We start from the raw sequence: 14,225 nt of genomic DNA, 5'->3' as shown, positions 1-14,225 counted from the left end.
TCTGCCCACTATCCATCTTAAAACAGCAATTTATATTAGTGTTCATAAAGACATTTCATTGAGCTATGTCTACTGCTCTGTTTATTTACATAACTTAAAAAAGTAAAACATCTTGATTTACAATCATTCAACCAAACTTATTGACTTTGTATACTGTTTTAAAATAGCATAATGATGTTTAAAAGATTAGACATATGCATAATTTCTTATGATAGCCCCCAAATTATTTTATTTACTAATTAAGTTTTTGATAAGTTTAACAATTGATGCATAGAGATTTGTCCTTGGTTATAATAATGGGGCTGACTCTAAGTGGCAAGTGTATGTTAGGTTAGGCATGGCATTGCACCTGTGAAACTAGCACTGAGAAGTTTCAGGCCAGTTGGCTGGGTAGTAAGACTGTTTCAAGCAAACTACTGTATCAACATTTTTTTTCTTATAACTTAAAAGGCAGTCTTAGAATACAATTTTTTTCATCTCAAGCAATTACTTTTTAATTTCCTTAAAGATTTTGTTCTAACTACATTTTTGTCATGTTGTACACACTTAGGAGGATACCTGTGTGGAGGTGAGAGGACAACTTTCGAGAGTTGTGTTCTCTTTCTATCATGTGGGTGGGTCCTAGGCATTGAACCTAGAGGTTCAAGCTGATGCAAGGACCTTATATTCATTGAGCCATCTCACCAACCCAAAGTGAACATTAATTAAGCCTTTTTGTAAACTCAGTTTTGAAATATTAACAAGTACACTGGACATCCAAATGTCTTGAGTTCAATTCCCAGCAACCATATGATACCCTCTCCTGCTATGTCTGAAAAGAGGAACAGTGAATGAATGAATGAATGATTGAATGAATCTTTAAAAAAAAAAACAAGTACACTGGAAACAATTCGTTTTCTGATGTTAAGATTTATCAGTAATCTATAAGAACAAAATGAGAAAGCAGCAAGTAGGAAAGAGTCTATATCCTTTCACTTGCTGCGTGCGTGCTTGTTTAAGTAGGGTCTTACTCTCTAGCCCATGCTGACCTCAGCATCACTGTGATCCTCCTGCCTTAGCAGCTGGAGTGCTGGAAGTCAGGCACGAGAAACCACACCTAACTATTTCTCTGATTTCTAAGTGGAAATGGAGGGAGGAGGGAGATCCATCTTCTGAAGCATATCAAAAGATGGTGTTTGCATTTGTGAACTTCGAAAAGTACTTCTCAGAGTTTCTGGAAAGATTAAATGAAGAGGACTATCAGCTTTTAGCTGAGCACTGAATTAATTCATAAACCCTTAGTGTCTCTAAGTATTGCTCTTCTTAATAGCTGCAACACAGCTGTGTTAAGTCTGCAGTCAGAACCACACCAATAATTGACAGCCACAGTGTTGCCCTGCAATAGGGGCTCCAGAGCTGTTTTTTCCTATGCTCCTGTGGTCCTTCAGACTGAAGATATTGCATGCTACTTCTGTAACTTTACATATAGTAAATATTTCAGTGACATACTCGACTTGCAGTAATAGACAAGAATTTAATATTCATAATAAAGTTTCGTATACATGTTTCTAGAGACATCATTTTATTACATCATCAGGCAAACCATGTTATTGTTAGACAGCCCTAACAACCAGGAATTCATTTCCTGATAAAATGCATGTCCCCACCACTTATTATCCACTGAATTCTCTAACCCATGTGGAAACAGGAAGAGGACAGCTTTCATTTCATTGAAAGGCAAATGTTTAGACAAGGATCTTTTCTCTCCTCATCCGAGGCTATACACCAGCCGCTGTTTTACAAACAACACATTCCTGTTCTTTCCTCAGCAGAGGGCTTTGTATTTCTTTAGACTTTAGTTCTTTTGGAAATGTGTTTTTATGACAATTATGCCCCAGATCTGTGTGATTTGGGGTTTTTACAACCTTTATATCACTTATATAAAAAGGGAAGTGGAAAAAACGCTTTTAGAACTATACTGTAGATTTTAATTTTATAACCTTAGTTGAGTTCATTTTCCACAGTAACTGTGGCCAGTTAATAGTTATTAAATATTTACTACGTACCACACCCTTTTCTCAAGTCATTATACATAGCCCATTTGTCTTCACAATAATCTTTGAGGCACATACTGTTTTCATTATAGAAGATTAACATGAGACACAGCCATTCAGAAACTTTCCTGTTTTACAGTGTTTGAGCTGGATCTCAGTAGCTAAAGTAATGCACATCTAAGTACCATTATTATTATTATTATTATTATTATTATTATTATTATTATTATTATCATATATTTTGAGACAGGGTTTCTCTGAGTATCTCCTGGCTGTCCTGGAACTTGCTCTGTAGACCAGGCTGTCTTCAAAGTCAGAGATCCTTCTGCCTCTGCCTGTTACGGGCTGGGTCTAAAGGTGTGCATGCCCTGGGTATGGTGGCTCCCATCTTTAATCCCAGCAAAACAGGAAGCAGGGGCAAGCAGATCTCTTTGAGTTTGAGTGAGTTCCAAACCCTGTCTGAGAAAACAAAATACAAAAGTGTATGTCCCCACACCTAGCCAGATCTCATTCCCTATATTCTATATGGTCAATAATTCCTGTGAACTAATTTGAAAACTGTAAGATTGTGTATGTATAAAATGATTTTGGTTAATTCAGTTAAAATAGCAATCTTTCCCAAAGTGAATTCTAGCTAATAATTTGGTGGCCTTGTCTGAGTCTTGAAATAGATGATATCTGTCTAAAGGGTTACTTAAGAATTATTGCACACATACTCATGGGACACATGATTCTACTGTTGTGTTCTTAAGTATTCATACATATACAGAGTGTGGTATAGTTGCTTACAGGTCTTTGTCATGCACAACTAAATATGTGCTAAGCACATAATAGAGCACAGCAATTAGTAAGGTAGAGGTCAAAACAGAACTGATTAGGTTAAATCTGTTTTTGTCACTTCGTAGCAGTATGACATAGGATATATTTCTTAATCTCTTTACGTTCTGGTTTTCTTAGTTGTATTATGAGTGTAGTAGTTCAGGGCTGCTTATGAAGATTGAGATTGATGCTTATTTACTTACTCATGTGTACTTACTACACTTATTATTTGCATGTGTTTGGGCATATGTATAGGTATTGGTATATCGCAGCATGCATGTGGAGGTCAGGACAACTTGTAGGAGTCAGTTCTCTCCTCCTAAAAGCATACAGCTCTTAGGGATCAAAACGGTAAGTGCTCTTACCTGCTGAAGCAGTCTTAGTCTACACATGCTCATGTTGTAAAAGCATTTGCATGAGTCCTTGTATCTAGTACATCGTTTATAAATGTTTTGGTTTTTGTGTTTTCTGAGGCAGGGTAGCCCAAGCCTGCTTTGAACTCAAGATCTTATTGTTTCCATCTCCTGACAGTTACAGGTGTGACTCGTCAAGTCTGACTAATTGTCCTGGTCTGTATTTTTTAAATTAGGGGATTAATATGGATAATGTAAGAAACCAATGACCTTCAATATGAACATTTAGAGACATTGTCAAATTATTAGAAGTCCAATAAAGTCACTTTGAAGTCATTTATATTTTGTTTTTAATTTAAATATAAGCAACATAGTATTCTGTACAATACACGGTAGACATATATATTGTCTCTTTATCCCAAACCTATCACAATTTGATATCAATCAATATCCTTGAACAATTTCTATTATAGATAAATCTCTTGCAGTATAAAAGGATGTGAACATTTTTGTGCTTCATTCATGAGCACTTAATGTCAGTACATTGTAAAATTCATATTAAGTTCTGTTTGCAGAGAAATAACAGGGTAGAATTTGTAATATTTGGATATTTTATTCTCAATAATGTGACAAAAGGAGAATTTAATTACTGAATAGAATAGTCAAATTGTGTAATGATTTAATTTAAATGTAGTATTTGAAAAATTTGGGTAGGCATAACTCATCTTACGACAGACTGGTTCCAGACTCACCATATAGCCCACACTGGCCTTAAACATGTAATGATCCTTTGGCCTCAAACTCCTGTATATAGGGATTATAGTGTGCCGGGCCCCACATGGTCACTCTATAGGGAGTAAGCTGAATTAAGGTAGTTCTGTAACTACCTGTTGCTCAAGTGGTTCTGTTCTTGAGTTGGTTGAATTTTTTATTATCTATAAGCATAAAGAGATTTCATTTAAGTGACTTGAAACTCATTTTAAACTGTTGTTCTTTGAATATATTGACTTACATGTTATGTTTTCAATGATAATTTTTATTAATGTATATCAATTGTATAATATAATGGGTTTTACTGTGCCAATTTCACATGTAACATATTTTGGTTAGATTCACCCTGAAATTATAGTTTTAAGCAACAGTTGATTCTACTAGTTACAATCACTGATATTTTGTACACAGATTGTCCGAGGACTCCAGATACTCCAAATAGTGACTCTCGTAGTTCTACTAGCAACAATAGATTGATGGCCTTACAGAAACAACTGGATATAGAACTTAAAGTAAAGCAAGGTGCAGAGAACATGATACAGATGTACTCAAATGGCCCTTCAAAGGTAAGTAAACCCCTAGTGTTTGCATGCTACATATATATGTGTTTGCCTACCCCCTAAAATTTCATTTGTTATCCCAGGATCAGTAATAGGAGTAACCGACAGTCACTGTCAGACCTTCTGACTTGGTTCTTCTGGCAATCCAATCCCCCTGCTGTCAGCAGGTGATTACTGCCTTCCACGGGTCTCTTGCTGTAGATAGGAGTCATTTTCATTCCATTTAGTGCTCCATTTTTCACATGTTTATGGTTTGCTTGGTAAGTTTAGAGTTTTAGTGATCCTGAGACAACTTTAACTGCAAAGTTGGAAAATATAGACAAAAAATAGAAATGTTTTAAAAACAATTATATAAAAATTATGTATCCTCTCAAAACCAAGTTAATGGGTAAGGAACATGGAGTTCTCTGTATTTGTAACTTTGTAACTTTTCTATAAACCTAAAATTACACCAAAACAAAAAAATTATTTACAAAAAAAAATCTAGGCTAAAATGGGTTTTCAGACAAGCAGGCTGTGGGAAAGGGCAAGTGAAAGCTGACGTGCTAGCGTTGCTTGTGCTGGCCCACCCTTTTACGTTCTTGAGACTGCTGCTGTAGCTGCCATTTTCAGTCAGGGTTGATAGAGCGGGTCATAGTGAGAACATGTGCTTGCAGGTGTACCGTGGCATGGGAACACAATGTTGGGGACCTCTGAGCCATATTCCAACGTAAGGTTCCATAGATTTTATGATTCTGAAAATCTGTGGTACACTTATCATAAATTCTGCCTGTCTAATCTCAAGTTATTCTAAACATTCTTATCTTTGAACATCAGTGTTTCTTCATTTTAAAAACTTAGGGGTGTGTGTGTGTGTGTGTGTGTGTGTGTGTGTGTGTGTGTGTGTGTGGTGTGTATGTGTTCTGGCACGCATGCAACAACAGCATGATTGTCATGATTGTGGAGGTCACAGGATACTGTAGGAGTTAGCTCTTACCCTCTACCATGTGACTCTCAGGGATCAAACTCAGATCATCAGGTTTTGGCAGCAGGTGTCCTTACACGCCAAACTCTCTCTCTGCCCCAATATTTTTGTGCCCAATTTGTGTGTGTTTGTATACATATATCCATATATGGGTATATAATATGTATGTATATATGTATGTATCTATGTATGTATGTACGTATGTATGTATCCATCTATCTAATGTATTAGCTATTAGAACTTCAAAATAAAAGCTCTGTGGTGTTTATTTTTATTCCAGCTTGGAAAAAAAAGTAAAGCCAGAGGGAAAGAATCATATCTTAATGTCTTCCAATAAATAATGTGTGTGTGATAAGTAAGGTTTTCAGGTTATTTATAAAAATTAGCTAGATTAACAACATTTTAAAAACGTAGTTGAGTATGCTTTAACATTTGTTATTGGGAGATAATATTGTAGTTTCCTCTTTTTATCTCCCTATCAATGCCTTCCCTTCAAGTTCCTCTCTCATATTCATGCCTTTTTGTTTTATTTTGTGACCCAGTAAGTCTAACAAAACCCATGTATGTAACCATTGGGTGAAAGTCTCCATTACAGGTAGCTTCTAATTCTGCAGATAGCTCTTCAGGGAGAGGTCCCCATGAGCATTTATTCATGCCTGCCTATTGACAGGCCCATCTTGTTAGAGCCACCAAAGCTTATATGGGCTTATGTTTACAGTGGCTGCCTTGCCTCAGAGATGACCATTCATGTCTCTCTGGATACTGCATTTCTGTCCACCCCATCTTCTATCCTGTTCCCTGATGATACAGATGTCTTGGTTAGGAATAAGCACTCAACTGCCACTTGTTGTCAGAATTATCTTTAGGAACCACAAGTCTCTGCATTCACTAAGTCTTCTCTGATCAATATGCTATTGATACAGTGGCTCACTATCTAGCATGTGCTGGCCTCAAAACGCCAATCCTCCTTTCTGGGCCTACTCAAGTACTGGGGTTATAGACATTGGCTAATGTGTCTAGCTAGCTTGGTTTAAATTCTTGGCCTTTACTATAGGAAAGTTTTTTTTTAATTTTTTTTAATTTTTATCAAAGGTTAAGTTATTAAATGTTCTATTACATGATGGTAAGCATTTTAAAATCAAATTAAGCCTGTTAATGCTCTGTCTCTTTTTAAAGATTCAGGTTGATGGATTAATTTGAGGGGTTTAAGACCTCTTTAAAGTTAAAGTGTGGATAAAAGGACCATCAGTTCCATTGTATTTTACTATTGTTTTGGGGACCTGTAAGACTAAGGACTAACTGATATAAATTTAAGTGTTTTGAACATAATAAAATCAAAGAAGTGCATGCATAAGTTACAAAAACCATAGGTCCAAACTAAACATCTGTGAGCATAGTGCTATTTAATATTCCAGCAGCTTTTGAATTTTAATTAGGAAATCACTTAATTAATGGTACTTAGAAGACCAAAGCCTATTAGCAGCTGCTGTAGTCTCTAAGACAGTCTTAACATGTTTCTTCTGTCTAGACATGATCTTAACTGTTAACTTCTCAAAGGATCAAAGTACATTTTTATGAGATTAGAGATAAGATTGAGTTGAAATTATGTAGAGTATTGAAAGGATCTAGTTTAATACTCATGGTACATTCTGGTATATAAGCTTTTAGAAAGCCTGTCTTAAAAAAGCAATAGCATATACAAATAATTGGAAATATTAATAGTGGCTTGTGCAAGTGATTCTGCAAACCTGAAGACGAATCACTGAAGTGCCATAACAAATCATTTATGTCTTTACAGAGGGTTTGAAAAGCAATTTGATACTTAAAAACTAAATTCAGCAAAGCTTGGTAGCCCGTGCCTATGATTCCAACACTTAGAACACTGAGACAGGAAGATCATAACTGTAATGCCAGTGTGGGCTGTGTAATGAGACTGTGTCCACAAACAAAGGGAACTACTTGTCTGATGGTGGTATGAGCAGCCTGGTTAAGGCACTGTGGTGGTTGGTAGGAGAGTAACACAAGTTAGTAACCTACTTTTTAACCTAATTTATTTGAGAGTAAATAGAGTCACTTTTTGGGTGTATAATGTACAGATGTATGTCCAAGTACATATGCAAGTGGATGTGTATATGTGAGGAGGCCAGAAGTTTAAGTAGTCTGCTTTTATAAGAAGAGTCAGGTTAAATGACTCCTTTTGTCTTGAAGCAGCAGCAAAAATATAGGCGATAGAATCAAGCTATTGGTATCTGAAGAACACTATCAAAGGTGATCCTTAAATGGCTATGAAGACAGACTGAATTAAATGTGCTATTCACATTGATAATAAATTCACAAGAGGGAATGAACAATTTTGGGGCAGGGATGATTAATTTCAGATTGACAGTCCAGACCTCTTCAGCAGTTTAGTTACTGGTTTCTGTATAATAAAATCCCCTATTCCTATATGTGGTGTATCTAGACTTGCCCTTTCAAAATTTAGGTCAGATATGTTCAACCTCTTGGTCAAACCCCAGAATGGTTTTCCATCAAAGTTTAGACAAAATCAAAAGTCCTTATTCTGATTCTCTAATCCCATAAAATTTATCCCTGTGTAATGTTCTAGAACACTTGTTCTCCGTGCCCTGTGTGTTCACTGACCTTCCTACCCTTTGCATATAGCTAGCACACTCTACTCGGGACCTTTGTCTAGGGATTGTCTTCTCCAGAATAGTTTATGCCTTTTCCTCAGTTCCTTAACTTTTTTCCTCAGGTGCTGTCATGTCACAGCAAGCTCGGTATTCCTGCCACTAACCTGAAATTAGTTTATGTGTGTTATGGATAGCTTCTTCTTCAGATGTATCCCCCATCTCTTCTTCTCTTCACAATGTTGTTCTTTTAAATCCCTGTCTGCCTAGGCTGTCTTTGAACTTACTATGTAGTTAGGCTGGCTTCAAGCTTGTGCTTTCTATGTGTTGATTCCTCCCGGTCTGTGCACCCATGCATGCTGCACGGTCAGTTTCTTTATCGTGTTTAACATTAGAATGCAAATGTTATGTAGGCCAAGAGCATTGCTTTGCCTTTCACTGCTCTTATGTCTTAGTAGAGCAGAGCTCCCACCTAGTGCACTGACATACTCTATTACAAAGCTCATTACTGGTTTACAAAACTGAATGCTGTTCTACCACTCATTCGTTACTACTTGTCTTCCATTGGCTGCTGTCGAACATTGTTGTTTTCTGATTTTGTAGCTCTGTGTACTATAGTTATTTCTACTTTATCATTTATATGACTAAGATATTTTTATTATGGATACAAAGACCCAGGGAATATGAGATAGATTTATCTTAGGTTATCATCTAAGGAGTAGTACTTCTTAACATTTTCTACTTGTGTACTTGTGGCTCACTGACTTTTTCAGAGCAATCTCTGAAGGTTTTGATGAGATTTAAGAGACGTGCAACAGTTCTTATATTCAGATAGTACACAAAGCTATTTATCAAATCTAGGGTTTTTTCCAATAATTTCCTTCCTCCTTTGTATTCCCAAGTCTTATCCTACTTTTTCCCTAATTGGGAAATAACCCTTTGCCTTCCATTCAAACTAAACGCTTTATGGGTTAGGATTTGGACAGTCCAAGTCTTATATTTTAACTCTATTTGGTAATATTTCACATGGAAAGTAAGCTACAAATATGAGAGAATGGAAACTGAGAGAGAGTGGATCTGGGAGAGAGGACAGGTAGCCTTGGGGAACTAGAAGTGTAGGGAGGGGAAATTGGTTAGAATGTATTCTTTGAGAACAATCTGTTCTCTCTCTGTTTCTGTCTGTCTGTCTGTCTGTCTGTCTGTCTCTCTCTCTCTCTGTGTGTGTAAAAATTTTATTATTTATGTAATTTTTACTTATTCACTTTATATTCCACTCACTGCCCCTCTCCAGGTCACCCCCTCCTATGATCCTCCCCCGTCCCTCCATCCCCCTTCCTCTCTCCTGTCCACTGTATATTCCTCCACCCTGGCATATTAAGTCTCTGTGAAGATAGGCACATCCTCTCCCACTAAGGCCTAGCATGAACAGGCAACAACTTTTGGGATAGTCCCCGCTCCAGTTGTTTGGGATTCACACGAAGACCAAGCTGCACATCTGCTAGATATGTAAGGGAAGGCCTAGGACCAGCCCATATGTATTCTTTGGTTGGTTGTTCAGTCTCTTGAGTTCCTGTGGAGTTCCTATTCCTTTAAAGGTTTAATCTTTCCTCCTGTTGAGAAAAATCTATTTTCAATAAAAGAAAAAAAGAACAATGTGTAAGTTGAAAATATATTTATAGTTATTTTTGCTTACAATTTTAAAATATACATTCAAAATAATTATCCAGCATTATAAAGTGCTTATGATTAGTATTCACTTTAGTCTATTTGGTAGAACCATAAGTTTTTTTAGTTTAAAATGTTCCAAATAAATTAAATATTGGCACTTTTTATGACTAACCCTAATAAATATGAAAATCATCCCAAAGACTATCACCATAAAAGTCATAAGTTCACAAGTATGTAAGCCAGCCTGTATACTCTGGGCCAACTTTATCCATTGCTTTCTACATAGTTAAATGCTCAATAAAAATGAATTGAATGTCTAAAAGCATAAAACTGATAATAAATTTATTACATACTGGGAAGCCTAAAACTGGTGTGTAGTAACTATACACTCCTAAAGATGGTAGATGGTGTCCAAAGTCAGTCAGTCAGCTCTGTCACACTGTGACATTCGTGTAGCTCTTCTAACTCAATCTGGGCGGGAAGTCCATTTGGTTTTTAAATAAAGTATAAGTGTTTTCCTCATGTACTGTATTAAAATAGTTTACAGAGCCTCTGGGCTGAGGACATAGTTTGGTTGATACAGTGCTTGCCAGGCCCACGCACAATCCTTTTTCACTTGTTTACCATTGCATAAACCAGGCATATTGGAGACAAGACTCAAGGCCTTCCCCAGCTACAGAATGAGTTTGATGCCAGCCTTGGATACATACGAAGCTGTCTCAACATGGTGTGAGGGGGAAAAGGGAGATAGAGAGAGAACAAACTATTATCATGTGATAAAATAATGAAGGTGATGTTTTATTGGAAAGCATAGCATTACATAGTTTTCTTACTAGTGATAATTTTACATTTAAAGTTGAATACTGAACCATCCTTTTGTTGCTATGAAATATTTTTAACTATAATTACGTAGTGGGTGGTATAATTTTAGTATTAGCTCACGCTGAAGCTCTGTATTCAGAGAACAGTATCTCCCTTTACAGTCTGGAAGAAACTAACAGCTTTCAGAAAGTCATTTTCACACATGAGACAGTTTGATTCATGTCAGATTAAATTATGAGTTTCAGAGCAAACATATTCTTAACACTTAAGCAGAAGAAAAGAAAAAATGTTTTTTCTGTTTCTTGTTCTTTTGTCTAATTTAAGGGAACACAAATATTGTGTCTAATTAATATTTGCCCATGTATTTGACACTTTCTGAACTTGTAACTCAAACTTAAAGATTTGTGTCTATTGTTTTAATTATGTGGATATGTATGCGGGTGTTCACATGTGAGTACAGGAGCCCAGCAGAGGCAGGGGGGCAGCAATAGGTGCCCTGGTGACTAGGCAGAAACTCTGGTAGAGAGTTTGCAGAGCAAAGTAACACGCTCTGAATGCTGAGCCGTCCCTCCAGTCATTAACTAGAACTTAGTAAGACAGGAAGAATTTTTAAAATTTGTTTGAAGTTTCATTACTAAGGTAAACATTAGATAATGACTTCTGATTTTAAGAGTTATTATTGATCATGCTAAAGAAACATTTATCCTCTTTGGTTTAAAACAGTGATGGGGAAAATAGCAATTTTGAGTTTTTGAAAATATTACTGGTATTCAAAATGAGTGTCCACTACCTGATGAATGGATAAACTATATGATATACATACAGCATGCAATGAAATACTATGCTGACTTTAAAAGGGAGATTCTAGTGCAGGTAAGATGACTCAGTAGGTGAAAGTGCTTGCTGTCCAGCCGTGATCTGAGTGCAGTGTTAGGATCCCGTGAGAGCAAGAGTTCTACTCCTTAAAAGTTGTCCTTGGACCACCACATGCATGCCTACACACACACACACACACACACACACACACACACACACACACACACACACACACACACCACTATCATCACCATTACCACCAACAATATATTTTAATTTTTCACTTGGCATGGTGACATTCACTTTTAATCCTGGCACTTGGGAGGTAGAGACAGACAGATCTCTGAATTTGAAGCCACCTACATAGCAAGTTCCAGGGCAGCTAGGCCTACACAGAGAAACTCTTATCTCAAGAGACCAAATTAAATAATTTTTAATTTTAAAACATGACATTTTTATATTTGTAACAATATACCTAAACCCAGAGGACTTCACGTCGAATGAAATTTGCCAGGCTCCGAAAGAAAAAATGTTGTGTGATCTCATTTGTATGTGGATCCTTGAAAAGAAAGTGGTATCCCTGGTGCTAGGGTAATGTGAGAGGAGAAATGGGAATAAGTGGGTCCTGGGCTACAGGTTTTTAGGACAGATGAATAGGTCTATAGAGAAGATGAATAGTGTAGCTCAAAAACAAAATATTAGAGGTATAGCTTTTAGTTCTTTTAGGATACATATACACTAAAAGCATACCTAGAAGATTATGGATATATATCACTCTGCTTATAGTGGTCATTTTGGTATATTTATATATGAATCAAACACTTTATACCTCTCAGATACGTAGCTGGAAATGTAGCTAAGTCGAATGGTAGAACAGTCAACTATTATGGGTCGGACCCTGGACTCAGTCCCCAGCATTGTAACCAGTCAGCCAGCCAATAAGTAAGATTCACTTATTTTCTCTCAAGAAAAACAACCAATAAAGTTGTTTTTCTATAACACTTTAAAAAAAGTCTTGGTGGCGCATGCGTGTGTGTGTGTGTGTGTGTGTGTGTGTGTGTGTGTGTGTGTGTGTAGCCAGATGTGGTGGCACAAATCTTTAATTCCACCACTGCAGGTGGCAGAGGCAGGTGAGTGTCTATCCCTGGCCAACAAAGACACCATAGTAAGTCTTTGTCTCAAAAAATCAAACATTATTATTAGATTGTGCATAGTTCTTCTAACCCTTTCAATTGCTAGGTTATCAGTTGATCTATTCAGAATATAAGAAAGAATTATCCTTTTCTCTTCTTACCTTTTCATTTTTGATAGGATCGGAAACTCCATGGTACAGCTCAGCAACTGCTCCAGGATAGCAAGACAAAAATAGAAGTCATCCGAATGCAGATTCTTCAGGCCGTCCAGACCAATGAGCTGGCTTTTGATAATGGTGATGGACTACACTTAAATTGTTGTTGTCTTTGACAAGCCTAGAGTACTAAATAAATGTCATCATAAAAAAGGCAGTTGGGGCTAGAGAATCAGCTTACCAGTTATGAGCACTTGTTTTTCTTGCAAAGAACCTGGGTTTGATTCCCAGCACATACAGCAGCTCATAACCATCTCTAACACTAGCCTCAGGGATTCAGGAACCTTGCTGTCCTCTGTAAATACCATTCATGCACATGGTGCCCATACATACATGCAAGCAAAAAGACAGAATAAAAAAACTATGCACATAAAATAGAAAAGTCTTTAAGAAGATATATCAAAACTTTAAAAAGGGAAAAGAGGCAATCACTGAGGGTTAAGGGGGAAGAAAAGTTTCAGTTTGGGAGGTTAGTTTTTGTTTACTTTTACTTGGGATGATCACTTTTACATATTTGCCCTTTGTTTTTCATGTGCAGAACATATTTCTTCATTTCAATAAGGAACCAGATTTTTTTAGCTAATGCTTTAAGAAGTGGGTTGCTATTTAAGAGTGTTCCTTTCTTTAGCACTTTTCCTATTTATGTCTTTATTCCAATGGGACTCTTGAGCTAGTTGTTAACGTAGAGCCAGAGGCTACGATTGTCTCTCAGCGTCTGCACATTGGTTTCAAGTCCCCCGTCAGTGCTATGGCTGCTCAAGTCGTAAGTGGAATGAGTCATAGTGTCTGCTGTAGAGAGTATTCGTGTGTCCTTTCCTGTACTTCTAAGGCATCTGTGGATCGATTGTCACAGCTAGTGCAGTGTCAACACAATGGAAATAGAGGACTGTCTAGGAACTGTTATCAAGAGCGGAGTCTCACATTATTGGTTCAGACCTGGTTTTCCCTCAAACACTTTGTTCCAGGGGTGGTTGAGCACTAGTATGGAGCTTGCTAGTGTGGAAATCCACTGTGTTTCCATATCATTAAGTTATATATAGCAGTGTCTTCAGGCCTAAAGCCTTTTGACAGAGTGTGATTTAGATGTAAAATGGCTGGCTAAAACAACATTCTATATTTCAACCTTTTATTTATTACTATTGTGTTTATTGATTTAACTAAGTTAATGTCAGTAATTCATTTTTTTCCTGATATTTTTAATTACTAGACTAAAATGATTCAATTAATAAATGGATTTTCTTTCTTTTTTATCCTAGCAAAACCTGTGATAAGCCCTCTTGAGCTTCGAATGGAAGAATTAAGACATCATTTTAGGATAGAATTTGCAGTAGCCGAAGGTGCAAAGAATGTCATGAAATTACTTGGCTCAGGAAAAGTAACAGACAGAAAAGCGCTTTCAGAAGTAATTTTAAAAATAATTTTTAGCTGTTTATTATGTTATTTG

General features: G+C 36.7%; 1 protein-coding gene across 3 annotated transcripts in view; it reads left to right on the top strand.

Annotated features, from left to right (window-relative positions):
• Positions 1-14,225, top strand: part of Pkn2 (protein kinase N2) — a 105,369-nt gene that overhangs the window by 47,179 nt on the left and 43,965 nt on the right. For all 3 annotated transcript variants that reach the window (NM_001105755.2, XM_063281277.1, XM_017590603.3), the window contains exons 3-5: positions 4,388-4,542; positions 12,745-12,862; positions 14,038-14,183. In NM_001105755.2, the coding sequence (NP_001099225.2) occupies positions 4,388-4,542; positions 12,745-12,862; positions 14,038-14,183 (419 nt within the window). The remainder of the gene's footprint in view (positions 1-4,387; positions 4,543-12,744; positions 12,863-14,037; positions 14,184-14,225) is intronic.

Source organism: Rattus norvegicus, chromosome 2 (assembly GCF_036323735.1).
Source record: "Rattus norvegicus strain BN/NHsdMcwi chromosome 2, GRCr8, whole genome shotgun sequence".
Lineage (NCBI taxonomy): Eukaryota > Metazoa > Chordata > Mammalia > Rodentia > Muridae > Rattus > Rattus norvegicus.
Note: the sequence above shows the minus strand (reverse complement) of the source record. Positions and strands in the feature narration are given on the sequence as shown.